This window comes from Colletotrichum scovillei (assembly GCF_011075155.1).
Source record: "Colletotrichum scovillei strain TJNH1 chromosome Unknown Contig00008, whole genome shotgun sequence".
In the NCBI taxonomy this organism is placed as follows: Eukaryota; Fungi; Ascomycota; class Sordariomycetes; order Glomerellales; family Glomerellaceae; genus Colletotrichum; species Colletotrichum scovillei.
In genome coordinates this window covers 873,658-898,793 of record NW_023336266.1, presented here as the reverse complement: position 1 = coordinate 898,793, position 25,136 = coordinate 873,658, and the positions used below count along the sequence as shown (strand labels likewise).

The following is a 25,136-nucleotide window of genomic DNA, read 5'->3' as shown; positions in this document are numbered from 1 at the left end:
GCACTGGTGCCAGACTTGTAAATAGGTAGACGAGCTGCCACCTATCAAGTTCATCCCGTCTGTAATCATCTTGACAGTTTCAGGCTCCGCGGGGAGCCCACGCTATTCAACATGTCGGACCACAGTACTGGCTTCACAGCCCAAATCCTCAATATCCATACCCTCTGTTCAGCCTTTGCTCTAGTCATTACTCTGGTATGCGATGACTTGCAATCCTTCAAATCTAGTGACCAATTAGATTTTACTGTAGCCCTCGACGCTGACCGCAGCTGACCACTCATCTAGGCCGTCGCTTACCTCTTCGGGACAATCATTTACAACGTCTTCCTCCACCCCCTTCGCGTATACCCCGGACCAAAGCTCTGGGCAGCCTCGCGCATCCCCTTCACTCGCGCCACCTTGTCTGGCCAGGTCCACCGCAAGATCTTGGCGCTGCATCAGGAATACGGACCTATCGTCCGCGTCGCCCCCAACGAGCTCGCGTACAACTCCCCCGATGCATGGAAGGATCTCCACGGACACCTGAAGAACGGCACCGGCGACCATGGCCGAGATCCCGTCGCGACCCAGGATAGCAGGCATGGCATCATCGGCGCCAACCGCGAAGACCACTCGCGGTTCCGGCGGGCTCTGTCCCATGGCTTCTCCGCTCAGTCTATGCTTGAGCAAGAACCCATCGTCAAGAAGTACGTGGACCTGCTCTTCCAGCGACTTCATGAAAAGTGCGCTGGTGGTGCCGAGGCTCTGAACATGGTCGCGTGGTACAACTGGACGACATTCGATGTTATCGGTGACCTGGCTTTCGGCGAGCCGTTCCACTGCTTGGACGATTCTGGCTACCATCCCTGGGTGAAGCTCATCTTTGACGGGATTAAGGGCAACTCTTTCAAGAACTGCATGCGACGATTCCCGCCGATCGAGAAGCTCTTAATGCATCTCATCCCGGCCGACCTCCGCAACAAGCGAGATCAGCACATTGCACTCACTAAGGAGAAGGTTTCCAAGAGACTTGCCATGGAGACTGACCGACCAGACTTTATGGACTCTATGCTGCGCACAAAGGGGCCTCAGGTAATTCGAACCTACTAGCCGCAAAATTGCCTACGAATTCTAACATTGAGTGCACCAGAAACTCACATTTGAAGAACTCAAATCGAACTCCTCGGTCCTCATCATCGCCGGCTCGGAAACTACCGCAACAGCTCTGTCGGCAATCACCTACTACCTCTGTACGAATCGCCAGGCTCTTGACAAGCTCACCCACGAGGTCCGAACAGCCTTCTCCTCTGAGGAAGAGATCGAGATGGTCAGCGCGCAGCAGCTACAGTACATGCAAGCGGTCATGAACGAAGGTCTTCGAATGTACCCTCCCGTCCCTACGGGAATCGTCCGCAGAGTTACCGACGATGGCGGCGTATTCTTGGGTCAATACGTGCCGAGCGGGGTAAGTTTACGCTCATTTTTATTAAGCTTTGCGAGGGGACAAGAACGTGATGCTGACGAGGTGGTAATACACAGACGTTGGTACAGGTCTGGCATTGGCCTGCCTTCCACAGCCCGGAGAACTTCACCCTTCCTGACTCTTTTATCCCCGAACGTTGGCTCGATGATGCTCGCTTCTCTGGCGACAAGAAGGAAGCGTTCCAACCGTTCTCGGTCGGCCCTAGAAACTGCATTGGCAGAAAGTAAGTTGCATTATCCTCTGCCTTCCACGATAACGTGTTCAGTCCTCAGATGCTAATCTACTGCGTCTCCTCATAGCTTGGCTTACGCGGAAATGCGTCTCATACTCGCTAGAATGATCTGGAACTTCGACATGAAGCTATCGGAGGAAAGTAGAGGCTGGGACGATAAGAGTCAGGTCTATCTTCTTTGGGAAAAGGGCCCTGTCAATGTCTATCTCACCCCCCGAGAAAAAGCTTGAATGTGGTGCATGTCGAGATCTGTATAGACACTACTTGGCAGTCTTGTAGGGTGATTTCTTTCGAGGGGTCGATTCGGCGTCATGCGCTTGCGTGTATTGACGGACAGGCGTTCGGGATTGAGGTCGATTGCATATCATTACTCATGGATTGTGCTCGTCACTGTAGCCGTACTAAAACCTTGGTCCCAGTGTCGTCCTTGCTGCCCCAGCATGAACCCATGCCAATCATAGATCTCAAAGGGACGTTCCATCTTGAATGTTCGACCCCCCAGTGCGATAATCACATGATGGTGTTGATGTGTGAGAAACTATATGCAAGGTTGGACTCATACACTTTGCGCAGATTCACCAGGGAACTAGAAGCCTTGCAATTTGATGTTTGCCGGAAAGTTATAAAAGTAAGTCACGGGGGAATGCTTAAGAAATTGACATCGGTCTCTTCGAGCTAAGGTACTCAATATAGCAGAGATTGCGAACTGCCATATAGGTGAATTATGTCTGGAGGATAGTGTTTGTTTGATTGATGACATTCACGCTCTACCAGGCGAGAGAGTGGAAGTCTAGGTCCGCGTCAATGAACGCTTGTACCGAGATGATGCAGTCCGAGGCCTGAAAACTCTACCGGACTAGACTCTTTCGTCTACGTCAATCTCAAGTGACTGAGAAGGATGTGATCTCGCATGAAATGTTTCCAAGCTATGTATTGAAAGACTTTCCGAGAAACATAGCTTGTAATTGTGCCTAGATGAGTGATTTCGACAGTACCTGGCAACATCATGACAAATTCGGGGAGCGTCATGTGGAGTTATCGAGTGAAATCTTCAAGTGAACCTCCTGTTTCACTTTGGCTCTAAGCTAAGTACCGGGTGCTTAGAGGATATTGCACCCTAGAGTACTAATAGCACATGCCCGATTCTCGGCAAAGCCAAATTCAATCGAGATGGAGTACGTTCAGGCTATTTTGACACATGTATGCTTTGATATACGCTGATGGCATAGATTCACCTCCCAGAAGATCTCAAGCAGAACTTGAAGAGCACTTTGGGTAGCTCGAGTTTCTTGATTTTCATCCAGTTGAGAATTTTTCAAAGCCGTAGTCCCTTCGGTCGATGCTGAGACTACCGCCCTAAGCGAAAGGACATGCGTGCGTAATGCGAACAGCTCACCTAATGCTCGATGTTTGCGGACGGCCTCATGCCCAACTGAGTTCTTACTATTGGCCGACGACATATCCATGAGCAACGACCTATAATGACATGCAGATTTGGAATGAAATCTAGGACTACATGTGAACATACACATGATGATAATCCAGTGATAATCATTGTCGCGCATTAGTTGGACTCCTTTGGCCGAAGAACACATATCCTCGGCCTGTCCGAGGATACGAATAGCACTCGGTGCCATATTGGAATGTTCAGCAACGTCCCCGTTCCATGTCGATATCTCCAATCAGCCTGCCATTATCGTGCCATGGCTCGGTAATGGGATGAACTAGAGATGTGCACGAGGCATCGTGTCAACTCTCCTCGACTCGTCTGGCGCATGGGTTGCTGCCGCTTGGCTGACGTCTTGTGCGGGTGGTTCACGTCGCCTTGGCATTGACGTTTGACTCTGATGCTATTGCCCACAAGATTGTGTGATGTCGAATTATTTGGAAAAACGGGTAGGATACATCCATCATCCTTTTTTGGGAGCCCTGGCGTTTCCAGGTAGAACTTGAGAGATCTTTCGCAGATGCTGCATACGGTATCGGCCTTGCTTTTCTATGAGTTGAGGTTTGGAAGTAGGAATGATGCCGTCAGATGCACCTCAGTGAAAAGTTGTTCAAATAGGGTCGATATTGCATCAATGTGGATGGAGGTCGTTTGGGAGGGTTGACTCTTCGTTCTGGGTGATGCAAACTCGTACACACGGAGACGGAGTCTTCTTGGTTAGAAAATGGAGGGATCATGTAAATATGTGCTTCTCATGGAAACTTGGAGAACATAGGAATTGACCAACTATGTTGTCTCTGAGAATGTCTCTTGAGCAGTGGTTGTGTTGAATGGAGAGCTGTGACCGGTGACATCTACAAACTCAGGTTTTGTCACTTTGAGGGTGAAATTGTCAAAAGTAACCATGCTGGTCATTCAATGTGTCGATTCAAATGAGAAGGTAAATTGGCTGTGCGCAAGTTTCGTTGCATTTTTCTTACTGAAGTCTGGACTCTGGACAGAGCCTCGGTCAAGGGCCAACCCTCTCTGACTTGTCCGGAGAATGTTTCCAGACGTGACTGAAAAGGCTTAGTCTCAACGGTGCATGTGCTTAGCTGGAGACCGACTTCAGATCAATGTGCTGTTGAGAACCGTTGCTGTGTTGCATTACGAAATGATAAAGGGCGCCCTTACCCGGAATTAGACAAGTCACGACTGACACGCGTCAAGTGACGACTCCGAACACCCCTCCCCCCCTCCAGGCCTTCATTGCGGTTGAGGGTCACAACTAGCCCGACAGCCAATGACGGCAATTCAGATTGATTGGCTGCGCCCAGATAGGTCGATTTCGTCTCGTCTTAGAATGAGAGGATTAGGGATCCCGGGCAAAGTGTCGCTGTGTCGGTGAATCCGGGCACAGGGAGGCAGATAGACTGCAATAGGGCATCTTTGCTGGACGATTCATGTTTGTTTGGTTTACACAGGCTGAGCCGCGGGACGTTGAGACAAGATGAACCCCCCTGAATAAAGTTACGCAAGGCCTAAAAGTTCCGACACTCTCTTTCAGTGTGGGAGATTTTCTGCTCCACACCACGCATGCACGCTCAGCTGGTCTGCTCAATGACGAAGATAGTTCAAAGTCAAAAGTCAATTAAGCTGGATATCAATATCTTGAGTAGAACTTGCCTCTCTGATCTCTTTTTCACAGCTTCCATCTAGTCCGCAACTGTGCCGCGTTGACTGATGCATAGGAGACAAAAAGGGATGAAAATTCGGGGCCCGTGAGAGCGTTCTCCGCCCCTTTCCAAAGCTCTCCCACAGACCGATGTGGCCCAGGGAAATAAACAAGCTTGACATGGTCTCTCCGCTGAAGCCCACTGTCTCCCGAGCTCCGTCGAGCATGTTTTGTTCAAGTCAGCGGAATTCAGTCCAATCTCATTGAAGCTTGCGCAAACGCGCAGCGGCGCCACCCGCCAAGTGGAGAATGGCCTCGTCATCCGGTGCCCCTGGGAACTTTTACCTGAGAAGGCCCAAAATGTCAAGGAACCAAACTCAGGAAGTCTTTCCGCCAACGTCGGGATCCCCAACGACGAAACGGGATGTGGGAGGCCCGAAGGTCGCTCCCGGGACCAGTTCCCACTCCGGATCGACCCCGGGTTCCGCTTTAGAACCACCTTCTTTCCATCTCAAGCTTCTCCAAGCATTGCTTAACCGCTTGGCGTGTGCTCTGAGGCTGAGTTAAGGACGTCAGGGACGCTTAAGGACAGGCACTGGCGTGGAGACGCATTGACTCGAAAAGTTGAAAATGCGCCCTCGGCGGGGAACGAAGTCGTGTATGTGAGGCTCAGAAGTACGGAACCCCTGCGCGCCACGACGGCAACGGGTAGCGTATGACCTTTTGCGCGGTCCTGGTTGGACGGATGTCCAGACGATGGAGCGCAGATGCTCGATGGAAGAGTCGAAAATAGCAGGGCGGGACGGGAGGTGACGAGGGCTCCCCCATGTAAGGGGATCGGACGAGAGCGAAGTCTCCAGCGACTGTCCACATCACGTAGAGATGAACGCGTCGATAATAGAAGATGGCGGAGATGTAGGACGCAGATCGATTTGTATAAAGACTGGTCTCGGAGCCTGACATCTATGATATCGAAAGAACCATCAGCCGCAACCATCGCAGCAACAACAGTCGCTTCTACAACAAAAGACTTACAATCGTTTCCAACATTCGCTACGAATCTGCTCTTATTACTACAGCATCGACAATGGTTCGCATCTCCGCCCTTTCGGCCGCCGGCCTCGCTCTCGCCGGCTGCGTCTCTGCCCACCCCGGCGAGCACCACAGCCATGACCACATGAAGCGCAACATCCAGCTCCGTGACAACGTCGCCGCCGTCGGCCAGCGCTCCCTGAACGCCTGCTCCAACACTGCTGGTGCTCAGGCCTTGAAGAAGCGCGCCGTTGAGCGCCGTGCCCAGAAGGTCAAGGACATCCGCGCCGCCAAGGGCCTCAAGACCCGTAAGTACCTACAGTATCTGTCTGAGACTTGTACGAATATTCACTAACGTTTTCCATAGCTGCCCGCAAGTACCGTCGTGATGCGGACGCGCTCACCGCCTGGGAGGAAGTCAACCACAACATGACCGCCTCCAGCAACAACGGCATCTTCACCCCCCTCGAGGATGTGTTCAGCGCCAACACCTCTTGCGTCTTGGCTCCCGAGATTACCGACGGCCCCTACTACATCGTTGGCGAGAACATGCGCTCCAACGTCATTGAGTCAAAGTGGTGCGATGGTGTCCCCGTCTTCCTCGAGGTTCAGTATGTCGACGTCGCCACCTGCGACCCCATTCCCCAGGTCGCCGTCGACATCTGGAACTGCAACGCCACCGGTATCTACTCCGGCATCTCCACCAGCGGCAACTACGCCGCCGACGGCATGAACAGCACGTTCCTACGCGGCATCCAGCTCACTGATGCCGACGGTGTCGCCCAGTTCGAGACCATCTTCCCTGGCCACTACCAAGGCCGCGCCACCCACACCCACTTGCTCTCGCACACCAACGCGACTCTGATGCCCAACGGCACCATCTCAGTCTGGAATGCTCCCGTCAGCCACATCGGCCAGGTCTTCTGGCCTGAGTCCATTCGCTCCGCCGTCGAGGAGCTCTACCCCTACAACACCAACACGCAGGACGTCACCTCCAACGCCGACGACATGTGGCCCATCCTCCAGGCTGATGCCTCCTACGACCCCTTCCCTCAGTTCGTCTACCTGAGCGATGACCTCCAGGACGGTCTCTTCGCCTGGATCCAGATCGGTGTCAATGCTTCCGCTGACTACACCGATGACGACTACTACAACATTGCCGGTTACCTTGATGAGGACGGTGGCCACTCCACTGGTGCCACTGTTGGCGGCGGCGGTGGCTCCGGCGGCCCCGGTGGCAACGGCACCATGAGCGGCAGCCCTCCTTCCGGCACTGCTGCTCCCCCTTCGTAAGGCACCTTAGTCGACGGGCCTGACGCAGGACTTCGAGAGCTCCCTTTTACAATTTCTCTGTATGATAGAACTTCAAATACCTTTAGATGCATTGAACATACAATCTCAATGAGATTGAGCGCGCAAATACCATTTCATTCATACTTCAACTTTCTATTCAAATATGTCTAGCTGATATATACCAAGGTACTTTTGCTGAAGATTTCTGGCTCATGCTGTTGTGATCATCCTACCAGAGAAGCCAGGTGAGGCAGACACGTAATGTTGGTTTAGTCTGCCTGGTATGATCCCTCCAAAGCCTCTAAAATTTAGAAGAGTATTTGGTGCCTATTAAAAGCCATGCCGGGGGAAAGGATGTCTTCAAGGGGCCCATGAGATACGACGTGCTGCAGCCCTTGGTCGGGTACATATTTTAGGTAAGACACACTACTCTGATCGTAACTGGAGCTACTGTTGGCCGATACTCCTCCGTTGGGATCCACGCCCTTGAGATATATACTTGAAAGATCGGTGACGCCGCTGTCAAGGTTTGCCGCAAAGGTTCACGCCAGGCCGCTTTACCTTGATGGCTCTTCTTACTTACTCTCCTTTAATGAATTGCATTCCGAATATCGAGTAGCTCGTGGCAGTATTAGAGAGTTTTCACTCTAACCCGATCTCACTGTTCTGCGATTTGTGTCAGAATAAAGTCTTGTCTATCTTACCATGGCCATTGCTAGAAATATCGAATTACCCGTATCAATGCTGCGTGAAGTTGATGACGATCACATAATGTCACGACCTTTCAGTCGACTTTCGTGTCTGGGAGAGAGAAAAGGAGCGCAAGTTAGAAAAGTCCAAGAAACAGACTACTAGTACTTGTCAAGCCGCAAGAAAACGCACGCTGTCGATGCTCATCTGATGAGGTGGAAGAAACCGCGGCAAATCCATATTGCTTGCATGCGCTCTTTGAAGTTCATCATCGTCATTTGCCTGAGACATGGGACGATGGTATATTCGGCCAAGCTGTGCCCAGTCAGATTTCACATGAATCGAGAAGTCAAAATAACTGATGACAAGTTGGAACTTGGCGTCTGAAGCCCGCGACGAGACCCGAGCGCGTTAAATCGGCTCAGCCTTGAACACGAGCCAATTGTGAAGTTGCGAAGGACAGAAAGCGGAAACCGAATGTCGGCCTCGGAAGTCCCCCCCGATGTCACCGTACAATTAAAGTATAGCGGGTAGCGGGATGCATGGCATTTAACTTTTCTGACAGAATCAAAAGTCGAGTTTCTCTCAACCGACTCCTCGTTCGGACCTGTGGCTTCACCTTGGATTAATGGTGTTCCAATGCCAAGACGGACGACTCCAAAAGTGGAAGCTCCAATATTTTTTCGTCCCATCGCGTCCACCAATTGTTTCCCCCCTTTCATGCACGCGTTTCACCCGAAGGAACCATCAGTGTTCCACCACCCGCAGTATTGACGCAGACATCGTCCATCAAATTGCCAAACTGAAAGCAGATTCGGTAAAAGGTCGCAGCCTAGTCTCTCATCCCTGAAGGGCACCTGGAGGGGCTGAACTTGCATTGCGATCCCGGCCCTGTAGGCGTGGGGCCACCCGCTCCTCCGCTGTCCGCCCGCTTGGGGGGGCAGGCAATGAGACGACATGATAAATGAACTGTTCCTCCTCATAAGGCGAGCCTTCAGCTTGCACGTCCTGTCATGTCAGGCAGGCTTCTATCGACTTGACTTAACCGCCATGGGCCTCAAATATCTTGCATGCGCCGCGGCTATTGCCGCGGTCGCCATGCATCCCTGGCTAGCCACGGCCGCCGACGTCGAGGCCAACATCACAGCCCTGACTGGTGGCGAACTCGAGGCCGATTGGACAAACATATTTTACTCCAAAGAGAAGCCTCTACTGCTGGGAAACGATGGAGGTGCTGCGACGGGAGGCTTTCACGCATGGGATCTGAATAGCGATTCGCCACTGTCCGAGGTCAAGTCTATGATCACCGGCCGAACAAAGATCATCACGACAGTCTATAATGTCACGGGGAAAGACTATGCGATTACTATTGCGATGCCTGACTCCATCATTCGCGTCTACGAGATGCCAGGATTTACGGAAATTGAGTCAGCCCAAGTGACGATGCTTGGAGACTGGGCAGCCATGTGCTCGTGGCGAACCAAGAGTCTGAACGACTACGTCTTTCTCTTTGGCAAAAGTGTGGTAGTGCAGTATCTAGTCCGCTCGACCAAGGACTCCATTGAACTGGTGGAGGTGAGAAAGCCCGGTTCCAGCTCCTCAACTCATTTCTCACTGACTGAAACTTCAAACAGGTTCAAAGCATCCCAGTTCCAACAGAGTTCTCCGGCTGTGCTGTGGTACAATCACAGGCTAAAATGGTCGTCAATGCCGACGATGACAAGGATGTCTACGTCTTCGATCTCAAGGAATCGACCATTGCCCCAGAAATCACCAAGCTTGGCGAGGCTGCGGAAGATGTGACTGGTATTGCAACATATGCCTCGAATTCCACTGGCACTGATTACCTTTTTGTCGCTCAAGAAAGTAGCATTGCCGTCTACAAGTACCCATTCGATCTTGTCGGCAATATCGAGCTTAATGGGCTCGAGGATATCGAAGTCCAGGGCCTCAGTATCTATCAGGGCTCAACTTCAAAGTACCCTAACGGCGCTCTTGGCTTTGCTGTGGAAGCAGACAACGTTGCTGGATTTGGAGTGTTGTCACTGGATAGTGCTCTCGATCATCTCGGGATAGATGTCAACACCGCGTATGACCCTAGGAACGCAACTGGATCCCGCGACCGTTCTCCGATTTGCGACGCCTGCTCGAGCAACGGCTACTGTCAGGAGAATGCCCTAGGATGCGGCTGCTTCGCTGGCTTCACCGGGGACAAGTGCGATCAGATCCAGTGCATGAAGGATTGCTCTGGGCATGGCGAGTGTGTTGGGCCGCAACAGTGCAAATGCGAGAATGGATGGGGAGGGCTCTTTTGCTCGGCTGTCTTAGTTGAGGCTTCCTACGAAACTGACCAAAATGGCGGCGATGGAGATGATCCCGCCATCTGGATCTCGCCGGGGTCAACCGAGAAGTCCCGCATTATTACTACAACCAAGTCCACTGAGGGTGCCGGCTTGGGTGTTTTCGATCTGAAAGGCAAGCTGCTCCAAACCCTGCCGGCGGCGGAGCCTAACAACGTCGATATGATCTATGGCTTCCAGGCTGGAAACAGGACTGTCGATCTCGCTTTCGCTGCCTGTCGTGGCGACGACACGCTTTGGTGAGTTGAGTATTCCATGTTGCCTAAATCATCTTGCGCTGACACATTTGCAGCCTTTTCGAGATGACCTCGAATGGAACCCTGAAAGACATCCCCGGCGGCATTCAGCCTGTGCCGGAGGACTACAAAGTCTATGGTTCCTGCGTGTACAAGTCTCCCACCAGCGGCAAGCAATACCTCTTTGTCAACGAAAAGTCTGCTCGCTATCTCCAATACGAGCTGACTTCAAACTCGAATGGTACTCTCCAGACCACTCTCGTTCGCGACTTTACAGGGGGGTCAGGCGGCCAGGTTGAGGGATGTGTAACGGACGAGGAGAACGGCTGGATCTTCCTCGGCGAAGAGCCCTCTGCCCTGTGGCGTTATGGTGCCGAGCCCGATTCTTCCGACGATGATGCCATTCAAATTGCCTTTGTAGGCGACGGCCAAACCTTCGCCGACGTGGAGGGCGTTACCCTCGTCTACGGCGTCAAACCCGATCAAGGATACATCCTCGTATCGAATCAGGGCGTCAGTTCCTACAACGTGTATACGCGGGCCGATCCTCACTACTATGTGACAACTTTCACAATTCCAAAGTCGTCGGATGGACAAATTGATGCGGTCTCGAACACTGATGGTATCACCGCGGTCGGAACGCATCTCGGAACGGACTTTCCTCACGGGTTGTTTGTTACCCACGATGATGCGAATCAACTGCCTGACGGTAGTACCAGTACCGAAGCGAGCTTTAAGCTAGTAAGCCTGGAGAAGATTCTGGGGGCCGATGTGATCAATGCTATGAACCTCCTTGATAATGTTGATGCCAATTGGGACCCGAGAAAGTAACACGAACACTGGGTCGTCGATAATGACTGCCAGCCTGCATACTAGTAGATATCAATAATTAAATACGTTGAATATACTAGCCTGATGACTAAAGTACTGGAACCCGTGCTATATACCGATTTTGATAGAATGCGTCTGTGATAGGCCCACAATGCCACCACCATAGAAATGTTGCCATATCGAGGAGATGCCAGCTAAAAAGACTCAATTTCTTTCGATTGTTTTTCACAACCTCTACCTGGCATAGCTACTGTTGAGCTTGACGAGTCCGCTAACACCGATTGTTCCGATCTTTGACCCCTTTAAACGGCATTCTTGGTTTGAGATTCTCTGAGATTCTCAAGCTGATCTAAGCGGACGAATGTTCCTGAGCCCTGCGGCGCGCAGGCGCCGTCGCTGAGGCCGGTCTTCTGCAGCAACAAGCAATGGCCCGTCCATGTATGCAGTTTGGATTTGCTTTGGTTTGCACATAGTCTTGTATCTGACTATTTCTCTAAGTCAACCGTTGGCAATGCCTTGCCTTGACCGGAGCCAGTTTCGGTTCTTCCTCCTGATGGTTGCGTCTTTATAAACTTGTAAGAGTACTTCACGGGTGGCGGACTAGGATTTGCTCAGCTTGTGTAGTCGTGGAAAATGAGAGTCTCGGTTCCGCCTCGAAGGAAAGCTGACGATTATATCAAGGCTCATTAATATCCCTGAATCACTGCATCTTCATACGGTCTTGTCGTCCAATAGTCGTGCGGAGGCTTACTGTTGTTTGGGGTTACATTGACCATGAATGCTGGAAGCCAAAGTCGCAAACTCATTAGTCCAAGAGATTGATAACGAGGCCAAGGTCAAAGATGTATGAATTCACACACAATTAAGTCAAACCCCCCACTTCCCGGCACCCCCCTGTTTCTGGCACCCACAAAAACGCGAAAATCCACCACAACGCAATGCCCACCCCCAACCTCCTTTTATCACAACATTTTCAATTCGAGTCCAAATGGGCTCATTTTTGCACATACCTTCTTCTATATCTAATGCCTCAATATACCGAAGATCAGCTTGTCAGGCTCTCGAGGACATCTCAAACGGCAAGAGTCAAAAGAGAGCCTCATTGGAGTAAGTCAAACCCCCCACTTCCCGGCACCCCCCTGTTTCTGGCACCCACAAAAACGCGAAAATCCACCACAACGCAATGCCCACCCCCAACCTCCTTTTATCACAACATTTTCAATTCGAGTCCAAATGGGCTCATTTTTTGCACATACCTTCTTCTATATCTAATGCCTCAATATACCGAAGATCAGCTTCGTCAGGCTCTCGAGGACATCTCAAACGGCAAGAGTCAAAAGAGAGCCTCATTGGAGTATGGGATACCACGATCAACCCTCCAACTACGTCTCCAAGGTGGTCAGACTAGGAAAGTGGCTTTTGCTGACTGGCAGAGGCTGTCTCCTGACCAGGAGAGTAAGCTGGCACAATGGGTTCGCATTCAGGCTTCGCTGGGCCTCGCACCAACGCACCAACAGGTGAAGGAATTCGCAGAGCGAGTTCTGGCTGCTGGGGATACCAAACCATTAGGAAAGGCTGGATCTATGCCTTCGTGAGAAGGAACCCATCAAGGTTCAGAGAAGTCGTTCCATCGATTCTAGACGCGTTAATGGGGCATCTACTGAGGTCATTAGGAACTGGTTTAAGTTCCTTGCTATCCCTGAGATCAAGGACATCAAACCAGCCAACAGATATAATATGGATGAGACTGGCATCCTCGAGGGTCAGGGAGCTAATGGGTTAGTGCTGGGCATGGCTGAGACGACGTCTGTTCGCAAGAAACAACCTGGGTCGAGGGCATGGGTCTCTATCATTGAGTGTATCTCAGCCTTGGGTAGGGCACTTCGTCCTCTTATCATTTTCAAGGGAAGACGGTCCAACAACAGTGGTTTCCATTACATCTGGTTCCATACGATGGGTGGAGTTTACAGCAACAGATAATGGCTGGACTACAGACTTAACTGCCATTGAATGGTTAGAGAAGGTGTTTATCCCACAGACTATGCCCGAGGCTGAGGGCGAGGCTCGACTGTTGATTGTGGATGGGCATGGGAGTCATACGACGACAGACTTCATGTGGAATTGCTATATTAACAATATCCATTTACTGTTCTTACCACCACACTCCTCTCATGTCCTCCAGCCACTTGACCAGTCTGTCTTCAGCCCTGTTAAGTCAGCCTATCGGAAGGAGCTCGGTTACTTGTCTCAATGGAACGACTCTACCATTATAGGTAAAAGGAACTTCCTGGACTGTTACCAGAAGGCTCGACTTGCTGGTCTATCAGTCTCGAACATCAGAAGTGGTTGGAAGTGGACTGGTCTACACCCTGTAGCGATGGTTAAGCCCCTGATGAACCCTATGGTATTACCTGAGCCTTCTGCTAAGCCCACCACACCCAAACCAACCAGTCGGGGCAAAAAGCGATGCCATAATGGTCAACAAACCCCCTGTTGAGCCATGGGATTCTGCTTCTCTGCAGTGGTCTGGTCGACACCCAGGAAGCTGGCAGAGCTCAGCGGTCAACTGCACTTATACACCCAACTCGACAATGATACCAGCACTCAACGGCTGCTGTTCAGGAAGGTGAAAAAAGGCTTCACAGAGCAGGCCTGGCAACTGGCAGCTGCCCAGCAGCAGCTGGCTCACCTGAGGGCTCAAGTTACCAACGCTGCAGTTAGGAAGAGGAAGACTGTTCAGATCGATCCCAACACGAAGTTTGCGAACATCAGGGATATCCATCGGGCTCAAATCGAAGCGGGTGAAAAGGAGGTTATTACGGCTGAATCCAGCGACTCTGAATGCCCTAGTGAGGCTGGCAGTTGTATTGTAGTGGGTGTGGTTGAGGATCAATAGTTAATAGTAATGAGGAGGTTGGGTTGTGATCCCATCGTTTTTGTGGGTGCCAGAAACAGGGGGGTGCCAGGAAGTGGGGGGTTTGACTTACTTAGACAACAAACATTTTCTTATCAAGACATTCCCTCACTACAGCCTCAATACATGAGGTTTCTATGGGACCAGTGGTCGAAAACAAATGATGACCCGCGACGTGGATCACAGCATGCAGGAACGAAGACTTCACACCATTCGTGCTTCATTTACTACTTTTGTGTACGGTATGCTAAAGAACCAAACCCCATCTCACGGTCTTCTGCCTCATCATGTCAATGACACCCAGCGGCAGGAATCGCTCCTCAATGAGCCTAAGACCATCGAACCGCTCTTTCGCCTCCTGATGATACATCTGGACCACCCATCGCAGCTCAGACCGTAAATTGGCCGATTGGATGGGCAAGTCCTCCAACGCCTGATAGACTTGCCGATCAGCCTTGGGGCCGAGCACTGTTGGGGTCCCCTGAACACGCTCGTAGAGTCCTCTCAAGTGGCTGCTCGTGGTACTTCTGTTTTCGGTGAATTCCTCGTAGGTGAAGAACGTCTCCAAGTCCTCTGGGCTGAGGAACTGCGCGTCAAATCGGCCGAAGAGCTCATCCCCCAGCTCACGCGCCTCGGTGGCCCTGTTCGACATGAATGTGCTCTTCTTGTCCTCGTAGTCCTTGCGTTCTCGATCGAAAAAGCTCTGAATCATCTCTTCTGGTGAGATTCCTGTTCCGCACAGGTGTTTCTGGACCTTAAGAAATGGTATGAACTGGTTTTGGAGTTCCAAGCCACCTAGCTGGTCCGGGAAGAAGATGAAGGCGTCCGACACGTCCGAAACACTAAAACGCTGCTCAATCTTGGACTTGATGTAGTGAACTGCACTGAGTTGGCTATTCACCGCGTTGGCAATCGACTTGTCGCCGGTGTCAGCTGAATACGGCGCAAAAATGTCGTGCTGCATCTTCTGGTAGGTTTGTAAGACGCTCTCGACGTGCTCCTTGCCCAAGCAATAAGCCGGCTCCCCAAACGCCTGACCGAAAAAGCGGCCGATGCAGCTGTTCCATGTGCGTACCCAGTCGAGGATGCTTCGACACTCGGCAAGTTGCTTCTGAAGCTGCTTCACGTGCTCCGCGACGTTCGCCTGGTCGATGGTCCACTTTCCAGACTTAGGGTCGAGCACGAGATGGCCGATGCTGACAGGACCCTTGGGCAACTGCTCATCAAGTGCTTCATCTCGAGGAACTCCTTCATTGGTCAAGTACACCGAGCCAGTCTTCTTCATGTTGAACTCCAACCCCATGACCTTGGCGAAGTGCTGCATGGTAGCCCATGCTCTAGCAGTGTCCGCAGGACTCCCTGCAACCCAAAGGTCGTCATGCAGGCGGTATAGTTGTAGCCCTGTCTCTTGGTTGACGGCAAAGTCCATCACGAACAAGACCAACTCGCCGATGAGTTTCGCTGGCGATCGACTCATCGGCATACCCCTGCGCCTGATGCGCGGTGCGTTTGATGGGGACTCTGACTCGGAAGACAAAATGGAGCCTAGGTTCACCGGCGTCTCAAGAACCTTCCGGTAGAACGCAATCATGTTCTCCGGGAACCCAAAGAAGCGGAGGACAGCAAAGATTGACGTGTGGGACAGGCCGGCCCCGAACCACTTGAGATCAGACTGCACCGCGGCAGCTGTGCCATCAAGCGCTTGATGAAGCATCGTCTCAGTTGCAAGTGTGCGCAAAAGGAATTGCTTGATGTTCAGGGCCGGTTTCTTGGCCTTTCCCCATTCAGACGAGGAAACATCATCGTCGTCCTCCTCCTCTGACATTCTTCCATCGTCGTACATCCCCTCGTTGAGCGTGTTTACCTGACTAGGCAGCGCGGCGAGGCAAAAGTGATCAATGAAGTTCTTCCTGCGAAGACCTGCAATCGTATCATCAGAGATTGAAGGTCGGGGTTGGGAAGTCCGGAAAGATGTTCCCCTCCCACCTCTTCCGCGTCCCCTGGTACCTCCCCTAGGCCATCTCGTCGTCGCTGAATGCGAGGATTCACCAAAACTCAGCATGGGAAGTTCGCTGAGATAATAGGCCCGCCGCTGCATCTGTCTCTCAGTCATGGGTGGCTCAGCGTGCCACCTCCAGACTTGGTCGGTTCCGTCCAGAGAAACGAGGTCTGTGAGCGTCCGCTTCAAGCTAACGCAGCTGTTGATACCGATCCAGTGAATGAAGATAGCCTGCAGCACATCTTCGTCCATCCAGATGCGGTACTTGCCGTTGGCTTGCTGGCGTGGAACGTATGACACTCCCTCCTCGCCGGCGTCCCATTCCCAGTTCTCAAAATCGACGAACCGCGTATTGAGAACGTCGGCGATCTCCCGCAGAACGACGTTGTTGGACTCGAACTCGCGCAAGATTGCCTGTTTCTCATCGCTTAGGAGATCCTGCTGGAGGAGGCTGGCGATGCACATCTTCAGCGTGGTCGTATTGAACGGGTTCCGTCTCTTGAGAAAGTCCTCGCTCGCTCGCGCGGTCCGTTGCCTCACGCGCTCAAGCGCCCTTTCACTCTCCCTCGTCTTTAAGAGACTTGCCAGATATGCGTTGATCTCCGACTCGTCCGTCTCCAATGGTGTGAACACCACCTTCTCGAACTGGTCACGGAGGTTCTGAAGACGCTCTTGTTTCTGGTCGATGACCTCGAAAGAGGAGTCCTCCTTCGACAACTCGGCGGAGTCAGAATCCTCCATGGGACTTCCAGGATTAATCCACTCGGTCACAAGTCGGGAGTACAAGTGCGCCATGCTGAGCTTATGGCTTTGTACGTCAAGCTTAGATCTCAACAGATCCTCCGATGACTGTAACATCGAGTGAGGCACCGACGAGTCATATTTGGACTGAGTCAGTAAGTTGTCGATATTGTCGATGCCAGGATCGTCGTCGCGCCCTTTTGTGTAAAGCTCCTTGACCCCGCGCAGTAAGCAGCTGATGCGGTCGCCCTGATCAGTGTGTTTTTCGGCCTCTTGGAGAATTTTGGTCTTGCGGCTCTCGTACTGAGTTCGTTGCTTCTCCAACTCGCGAATCTTAGTACCGGTGATGGACTGGAGCGTCTTCGATAAAACTGATGTTGAAGACATCGTGAGATGAATATAAAAATTGTGAAGATTGGAAGGTTGTGTCTTTACTAAATGATCATACTTCCTTCTTTCTTCATTTCCCGGACTCTCGAATCCATGGTAAGCTCACTTACTTATGTGTATCCGTCAATTATCCTGAATGACTATTACCTACACTTGCCAGCTGAACTTCCAAAACATCTGTTGCGTGATGATTTCAACGATAAAGTCTAAGTTCCCCGCCCCTGGAGCGAACCCAGCCGCTGGAGAAGCCTACAGAAGTTGTAAGACGTTGTTGCCTGCTTAAGCGACGCCCTTTGACTGTCATCTCAACTTGAACAAATTTGCTAACCTAGCAATTCTCTATGCATGAACTCTTGAGGGCGTCCAACCATACAGCGTAAATCCTTTTCTTTCTACTGGAACATTCCTTTCTAGCAGTAACACGAGGTATTTCAGGTCGCGGAACCTTGTCGCCAAGGAGACTGCAGTTGCCTAAGGATCCAGATCAAGCTTAGGGCGTAAGCACAACGAGGTTGAGAATTCTAGAAGCTTCTCGACCATGAACGATGACAGGTCGCTTTGCGCTCATTGTCTCAATGGCGAGGAAGTTTGGAGATTGATTATTCTAGACCGAACTTATTCTATCAAAAGTCTTTTCGAAGTACCCGGTTAATCTGCATTCTATGCGTAGCGCCACTAAACAAGAGTTTCCGACAAATCTGATGATGCGCTTGCATTGCGACATATCAAGATATGATGATGATGGATGTCCGTTGCGATCGTCAAATGTTGCCGCCAATTCTTCTTTTAGTGCGTAAGATTGAATTGTTGGGGTGCGCGCGTGAAGTGCTCGGCTTTCTTAACATGAACCCTCTGAGTCGTCGCGTCCGTGCATTAGACACCCTCGTGAGTCGTGAGAACAGCCAATACCAGTCCCTCCTCCCCTATTGATCTTTTCTCAGAGCCTTTGGTTGACTTGCTCTGGTCGTCTTCCTATTGTTAGGTCAACTTTGTTCAATGGAAATGGCGGTCATGCAGGGCTGAGTAGAGCACTTTCAGAAAAGGCGTTGCTCAGCCTAGCTTCCATGGCAACCACGGTTACTTTGAACCTAAACAACACGACAATTAGGGATGACCGTACGTCATGCCCTCAATACCATCTCAATTTGGTTACGACGACCTCGAGCAGTCAACGGCCAGTGCCGAAAACGCACGACCAATGGTTAATTGAGAACGGCCGAAACATGGTCAGATCCGGCCCCAGTTTCTGACCCGAAATGGGCAAAACTATCCAGCTGGATCTGTGGATGGGTTGTCAGCCCATTTTGGCAGGTTGTCAAACCCGTTGCATTCTGGCCAGCATAACCCTGGACTCTGCCCCAGTGGCGACCCGACGCGCGCGGCAGATCAGTGGGCTAGCCTGCCTAAATTGGCGCTGTCGCCGGTTTGAATTCCGCACCTCTGATGATCCTTCCCAGGCACCGGCCGAGGTCTCGCTTTCGCCAGCACATTCTCAATGGTTTTGGCGATCCATCTGAGAGAAAGATGGGAGGAGTGAATTGAATCTCGTAGATGCCGTGTCAAGCGATGCTATTGATTGATACGGAGTGCAAGTTTGGTAGAGCCTAACACCTAGGGCACCTGTTGTTAACTTGAAGATTACCCATTCCCGAGGAAGAATTCAAGACGGTTTTGTTCCGATGCCATACCGAGGCGCCACATCTAATAATGTAGATGCGATCTCCTGCAGGTGCCGCGGTGCGGAGCGGGTACTGTCGGGGGACCCGATCACATCAACAGTAAAGGGTTGCATTGAGAACAGGGAAGTGGGTTGAATCAATACAAGACCATCGGCTCATCTTGTCAGTCGATTGAATAAGAAGAAAAAATTCCAAGGCAAAAAGTTTCCCCACAACCCATGAAAAAAGGGGCCTTTGACAGCGCAATTTTTTGCTTAGATGAGCGTAAGAAGACGTGGCTCGGGAGTATTTTGCCTACTGCCGGACCGCGTTTCTCGACTGAGACCCTGCATTGTCCAATTGATGCTAACTCACACACCCCCTTTCATCACTTAAACTTTCTTTCGTTCTCTACTTTGTCGCATTGGCGCACTGATAAGGCGGTTATCGCAGTTTTCCAGACCATTTGAAGCCGGGATAGACTTTGGCATCCCGCCCTGAGCCGCTAACATAGGACGGATTTGGGTTCAGATGATTTGCTCAGTCGACAATGGCTTCAACTTCGAATGAGAGTCCAAGGGATGAGGAGAAGGACGCCAGCACACGCGAGGCCGCGATAGATACCTCCGTCATTGCGACAGACAACACAAGCAGTAACGACAGCCCTCCGACATCATCGTCTCAAGCATCACCTACTGCAGAGAAGTCAACAACAACCCCTGCTGGACCTCCTGACGGTGGTTTGCAAGCATGGCTCCACATCCTTGGGTCTTTCTTCATCTACTTTAACACATGGGGTAAGCAAGATCGATCTTCAGACTCGCGTTTTACGCGATGCAACCATCGTGAGATGTTGCAGCGGCAACGCCAACATGGGATAAGCTCCTCTTGGAATGTGGTTCGCTGACCGGGTATCGTTCCAGGTCTCATCTCGAGCTTCGGCGCATTTCAGGCCTACTACCAGTCTGATCTCCTGAAAAACAACACTGCTTTTGAGATCTCGACAATTGGTTCCCTGCAGAACTTTCTTATGGTCTTCTTGGGTTTCATCATCGGCCCAATCTACGACCTGGGCTACTCACGATACCTGCTGATGGTAGGATCCATCTTGGTGCTGGTCGGGCTTATCCTCCAAGCCTTCTGCCAGAACCTGTGGCAGTTCCTCCTCTGCCAGGGTCTCATCATCGGCCTCGGAACAGGATGTCTGTCTACGCTAGGCGTCGCGCTCCCATCGCAATGGTTCTCTACTAGGCTCGCGCTTGCCAATGGCATCGCGGCCAATGGCAGCGGTGTTGGCGGGTAAGTATCGCTTTGCGCGAGAAGTTAGAACCTAGAGTCCGCTAACATCATGCGAAGTCTCGTCTTACCAGCAATGTTCCGAGCAATCCAGCCTAAGATCGGCTTCCGATGGACCGTCCTCGTCTTCGCGCTCATTGCGCTTGTGACGCTCGGCGTAGCCAACCTCGTCATCAAGACGTCGAAGCTCAAGATCCCTCTCAAGCGGCGACCGCTCGTCGACAAGTCCGTCTTCCGCGACCTCCCGTTCCTTCTCTTCCTCGGCGCCTGCTGTCTGCTCTTCTTGGGCATGTACACGCCGTACGTCTACGTGCAGAGCTATGCACTCGAGAACCACATGGCCAGCGAGAACGTCGCGCTCTACCTTCTCTCGATGCTCAACGGCGCCTCTATTGTTGGGCGCATCATCCCCAACTTCTTTGCACCCTACATTGGCATCATGAACATGATTGCTAGCGCCGTCTTCGTCATGTCAATTGCCGCCTTCTGCTTCGCGGCGACGAATAGCCAAGCTTCACTCATTGCCGTCACTGTGGTGTACGGCTTCTTCAGCGGAACGTTCTTCGGCTTGCAGCCGACTACGTTCGTCAAGCTTACAGCTGATAAGAGTTACATGGGCACCAGGTTTGGTATGGCTTTTACTGTCATGTCGGTGGCACTCCTGTTCGGATCGCCCATTGCTGGTGCGCTGTCAAGGTCACACGGATACTTGAGCGGTTGGATCTGGTCGGGATGTTGCCTTGCGGCTAGTGGTGTCACGATTTGCATTTCGCGCGGGTTTGCTGGTGGCTGGAAGCTGAATCAGGCGGTTTGAGATGCCTCCTTGGCTGTGTTGTACATATTATGAGTTATATGCAAAACGTTGTACAGAGATATCATCGCTCATTTCCGATATCTGATCTACGAGTAATGTGATCTAGTCTCATGGGATTTCAAGACGACGAAATTGCCACGTTTTGATATACGTGGCTCAAGCCCAATTGAGCCCTGTCCTCAAAGCTGTCAAGCTGAAGAGACGAAAGATCTCGTGAGATGGGCCAGCGGTGCGACTGCCAGCTACGTCACAGTAACAATGGACTCCACGGAGCCAAATCTCTTCCCGGGCCGCAGCCGTGACCCATGTTCGGCTTGCAGCTGCGGCAGTTTATCTTCAAGCATATCCAGGTGCGGAATGTCGGAAACCCCCCTGTCACGGTGCTGCCGTCATGTACCGCAGACGGCCAGTCCCGATGGCGAAGGAGCCGCCTGGAGAAACCGAGGGCTATGCAAGTGTGTGCCAAGTTATTCAAGAACTTTCTCCGTACTCTTCACTAAACTTATGGAAGGTGGAAGGTGAGGAGTGGGAGCCGTCTAGATAACAGGTTGCACAAAGTGGGAGCCGGGTGCCCTGACTCGCCATTGCTACCCGGCAAGGACACCCGGGCTTCGACCCATAAACAAGGACTATATGGGGTCTCATGCCACCTTACCAGGCTCTGCCAGGGCCGCCAGCGGCATATCGTCGATCTGAAATGATGCAAGGGCAACTGCGTGGGTATCGCTGCAAAAGTTGTCACTATTTCTTGAATTCGGGGAAGCTTGAATATAGAGCCCCCCGCGTAGGGTTGCACTCCGCGGAACCAGAACCGGCATGTCAGATGGCGCAAACCTTAGAGTTCATGACGGGGATGGAGGGGTTGGAGGGGCAGAACTCCCCTTGTTTGTAGGCTCTATCTTCACGTATAAATAGCTAGATCTGGTGCCTTGCATGCGAAGTCTTCGCTATCTCGGGTTTTTGTTGCGCTCTATTCGTCGATCGATATCAAACACTATTCAAAATGTCCATCAAAACAGTTGCTGTCGTTGGTGTAAGTAGTAATTCGACGACACTGCGACATGAGACCGAAACTCACAACTGAATCTAGGCATCCGGCCTCGTTGGTCTGCGAGTCGTCAAAGCCCTTTTGGAAAAGGGATTTGAAGTAACGGCTATCTCCCGCGAAGCTTCCACCGCAACATTCCCATCTGGCGTCGCCGTCCGCAAGGCAGACCTGTCGTCTGTTGAGTCCCTCACGGCCGCCTTCGCAGGTCAGGATGCCGTTATCTCTGCCATCTCCACTGTCGCTGTCATCGTCCCTGGTTCACAAGACCCGCTCATCGATGCGGCAATCGCTGCCGGTGTGAAGCGCTTCATCCCGTCCGAGTATGGCCTCAACACGCGCACCTTGGAGGGCGAGATTCTTGGCGACTGGCTCAAGTCCAAGACGGCTGCTGTCGACTACTTGATCAAGAAGGCGGAGGCTAACCCAAGCTTCACCTGGACTGGTATTGGAACCAGTCTTTTCTTCGACTGGGTAAGTCCTCGCCAACGACACTTCAACTTGTCTGACTTCCTGGGGGTATAACTAACCGCTTCCTAACAGAGCATCACCCGAGGAATCTACGGCATTTCACTCGAGAACAAGAGCATCACAATCTTCGACTCCGGAAACCAAAAGGTCTCGACGACGTCGCTTGCTTTCCTCGCTGAGGGCATTGTCGCGGTGCTGCAACACCCCGCCGAAACGGCCAACAAGTACATCAACATTGTCGAATTCGAAGTCACACAGAACCAGCTCCACAAGCTCTTTGAAGAGGAGACGGGGTCAAAGTTCGCAGTCGAGCATAAGACTGCCGATGAGGCAGAGAAGGAGGGTAAGGAGAAGCTCAAGGCTGGGGGACGTTTCCCCTTTGAGGAGTTTTTGCAAAAGTACTGGTTTGGTGACGTACCCGGTCACACTATCAAGGAGGAAGACAAGTCAAACAAGATTTTGGAACTTCCCCAAAGTGACTTGCGGGAGGTTGTTAGGGGATACATCAAGGAGCACAGCACATAGAAAAGGCCGAATGGCAATCTAGAAGAGTAAAATGAGCAAAGTCTATCTAAATTCAGAATCTTTATTTCATCGGTGTGTTCAAAATTTTAAACCGGTGTCTTATAAAGTTCAACCTATTGTTGTACAAGTGTGGTTTCGAGTGCAATTCAACTATCAGTTTTGAAGCACAGTCTGCCCTCTCCATTCTCCATTGCACGCTTTGCTTCCAGTCTGTTAAATGACAGTTTAAAATCTCGTGTTCTTACAGACTGACTTATGCGTCTTGTCAAATTCTTACATACTCTGAGTAAAGACGGCAGAAGCATTCATCAATAGTCTCTTGAATAAGGGCTTGCGATGAAGGTGCCGTACCGATTAAGAACAGAAAGCAACATCAGACATCTATGAGTTCACTGACCTGACCCCAAAAGATTTAATTACAACTCCTCTATTAGTTTCCCTCTATGTTGTTGACATCTTATCCAGGTTAACCTACTTTCCAGCGGGCCTGTGGTACATCACTTAGATCTGACATATCCTACCTGGCGATATATTCGGTGGTTTGCTTGCTCAATGTTTCTCGCTTGACCTTCGGGAAACCTCTGCTGGGGAACAATGAGGATCGTTGCAGAGTCTTCCTCCGGCTTGCCTGACTCAAAATTGGATCCGCATTGGTATCGGCAAGTCTTCTTCACGGTTCCTCCGACTTGATACTATGATAAGCCTCATGTACAATATAACTTTACTCTAGGGGTTTATTGTACACCCTGATAGAGCATAAGTGGGATACAATTTTCGCGTAAACTGGTATCTGACTTGATGCAGCGATTGCTTATCTCAACTTGAAGATTACGAGGCCTCACGGAAAGGCTTGCTCCAGCCATTTATGCTAAAACCTGAATGTAGTCTAGGCCACTCAATTCTCAGCTGATGGATCTTGATTCTGAAATGTATAAACTCAGTGAAGGAGTTTCATCAACTATCAAAAATTGGCTTAGTTTGACATAAAACGTGGAAAAGCATAGAAAAGTTCTTAGCGAATGCCTCACGAACTGGAAGCCCGAGGCATTCGATAAACAACGTGGCTGAACAGGAAGCAAGGGCATGGACTGAATCGAATTCCGCTTGATTGACTCACAATAGTCTCCGGAATTACTTTTTCAATTGTTGGTGGTTACCTTAGTCCATCAAGTACCCATCCCCTGAATGGATGATATCGCGCGAGGAACCAAAGCTGACAACCTAAGTTTGGATATCGTGATCTGCATACTGCGATGGAATCAGACTTGCGATTACTGGCTAGTGGCCGCTCGTTAAACGACAGAGTATCATTCTGATAGCATTCAAGATTATTCGGAAGATGAAGTGTAAACGAGCCATTGATCGCGATTACTGGCAATGCTGTGATAATTCCTATGCATGCGTTCACTGCTTCTCTAGTAATATCTGTAGACGAGAGAATCTTCCTGTAGGTAGAAAGCTTTTGGGACGAAATTTCCATGCCCCTTTGATAGGAAGTAAAAGCGTCAAGGATTAAAATGCAACGTCGGTGCCTCTGGATCGAACCTTGCAACAATGTTACTCGAGCTCAATGCTTATAATTTTGTGGGCATCTACATCGATGGAGGGCATTTTGGTCAATCCATGTAAAGTTAGATCACTCATGCTATTACCAACTCTATACTTGCTTACTAGTACGCCGTTCGCTGCACATTCAACTGAGTTAAGATGAGTCCTAGTTCTCTATGGCGTCTGCTTGCCTTGTGCAACTATTAGCTGAGGCTAAATCTAAGCGGATTTGTAGAATTACCGATTTGAAGTATTTCAGTCCGCATTAATTAGCTGAGTGAAATCGATTGAAAATCTTTTCCTTTCAATCTGGGACAAGACATAGATTCTCAACGTCTTTTGGCCTCAGGATATATTTCTCTGTGTCGGTTCAAACTAGATGCATATTAGTATCCTGGAGGTCAGTAGTGCGCTTTGAACTACCTTTTGTCAACGTATCAAGATCCTATGTTCTGGCTCGGGGTTGGGGTCCTGCTTCGTCATTCACTTCACGAGTAT

General features: G+C 50.9%; 6 protein-coding genes across 6 annotated transcripts; 5 read left to right on the top strand and 1 right to left on the bottom strand.

Annotated features, from left to right (window-relative positions):
* Positions 1 to 67: 67 nt before the first annotated feature.
* HER10_EVM0001374 (cytochrome P450) lies at positions 68 to 1,924 on the top strand (the record flags this gene model as incomplete). Its single annotated transcript, XM_035471123.1, has 5 exons — positions 68 to 195; positions 286 to 1,071; positions 1,130 to 1,444; positions 1,519 to 1,685; positions 1,762 to 1,924. Exons 1-5 carry the CDS (start codon positions 112 to 114, stop codon positions 1,922 to 1,924), a joined length of 1,515 nt encoding a protein of 504 aa, XP_035330421.1. The 5' UTR covers positions 68 to 111.
* Positions 1,925 to 5,882: 3,958 nt separating this feature from the next.
* On the top strand, positions 5,883 to 7,120 carry HER10_EVM0010061 (uncharacterized protein; the record flags this gene model as incomplete). Its single annotated transcript, XM_035479531.1, has 2 exons — positions 5,883 to 6,135; positions 6,195 to 7,120. 2 exons carry the CDS (start codon positions 5,883 to 5,885, stop codon positions 7,118 to 7,120), a joined length of 1,179 nt encoding a protein of 392 aa, XP_035330928.1.
* A 1,488-nt stretch (positions 7,121 to 8,608) lies between these two features.
* On the top strand, positions 8,609 to 11,244 carry HER10_EVM0001381 (phytase). Its single transcript, XM_035471129.1, has 3 exons — positions 8,609 to 9,385; positions 9,445 to 10,409; positions 10,463 to 11,244. The coding sequence occupies exons 1-3, from the start codon at positions 8,768 to 8,770 to the stop codon at positions 11,235 to 11,237; spliced, it is 2,358 nt and encodes a 785-aa protein (XP_035330423.1). The 5' UTR covers positions 8,609 to 8,767; the 3' UTR covers positions 11,238 to 11,244.
* A 3,154-nt stretch (positions 11,245 to 14,398) lies between these two features.
* Positions 14,399 to 17,278, bottom strand: HER10_EVM0012400 (uncharacterized protein; the record flags this gene model as incomplete). Its single annotated transcript, XM_035481796.1, has 1 exon — positions 14,399 to 17,278. One exon carries the CDS (start codon positions 17,276 to 17,278, stop codon positions 14,399 to 14,401), a length of 2,880 nt encoding a protein of 959 aa, XP_035331051.1.
* Positions 17,279 to 19,153: 1,875 nt separating this feature from the next.
* HER10_EVM0003957 (major facilitator superfamily transporter) lies at positions 19,154 to 21,049 on the top strand (the record flags this gene model as incomplete). Its single annotated transcript, XM_035473618.1, has 3 exons — positions 19,154 to 19,736; positions 19,863 to 20,238; positions 20,296 to 21,049. The coding sequence occupies exons 1-3, from the start codon at positions 19,490 to 19,492 to the stop codon at positions 21,047 to 21,049; spliced, it is 1,377 nt and encodes a 458-aa protein (XP_035330579.1). The 5' UTR covers positions 19,154 to 19,489.
* A 1,003-nt stretch (positions 21,050 to 22,052) lies between these two features.
* Positions 22,053 to 23,090, top strand: HER10_EVM0001762 (isoflavone reductase; the record flags this gene model as incomplete). The annotated part of the gene is made up of 3 exons (XM_035471497.1): positions 22,053 to 22,082; positions 22,140 to 22,568; positions 22,638 to 23,090. The coding sequence occupies 3 exons, from the start codon at positions 22,053 to 22,055 to the stop codon at positions 23,088 to 23,090; spliced, it is 912 nt and encodes a 303-aa protein (XP_035330449.1).
* Between the last annotated feature and the right edge of the window lie 2,046 nt (positions 23,091 to 25,136).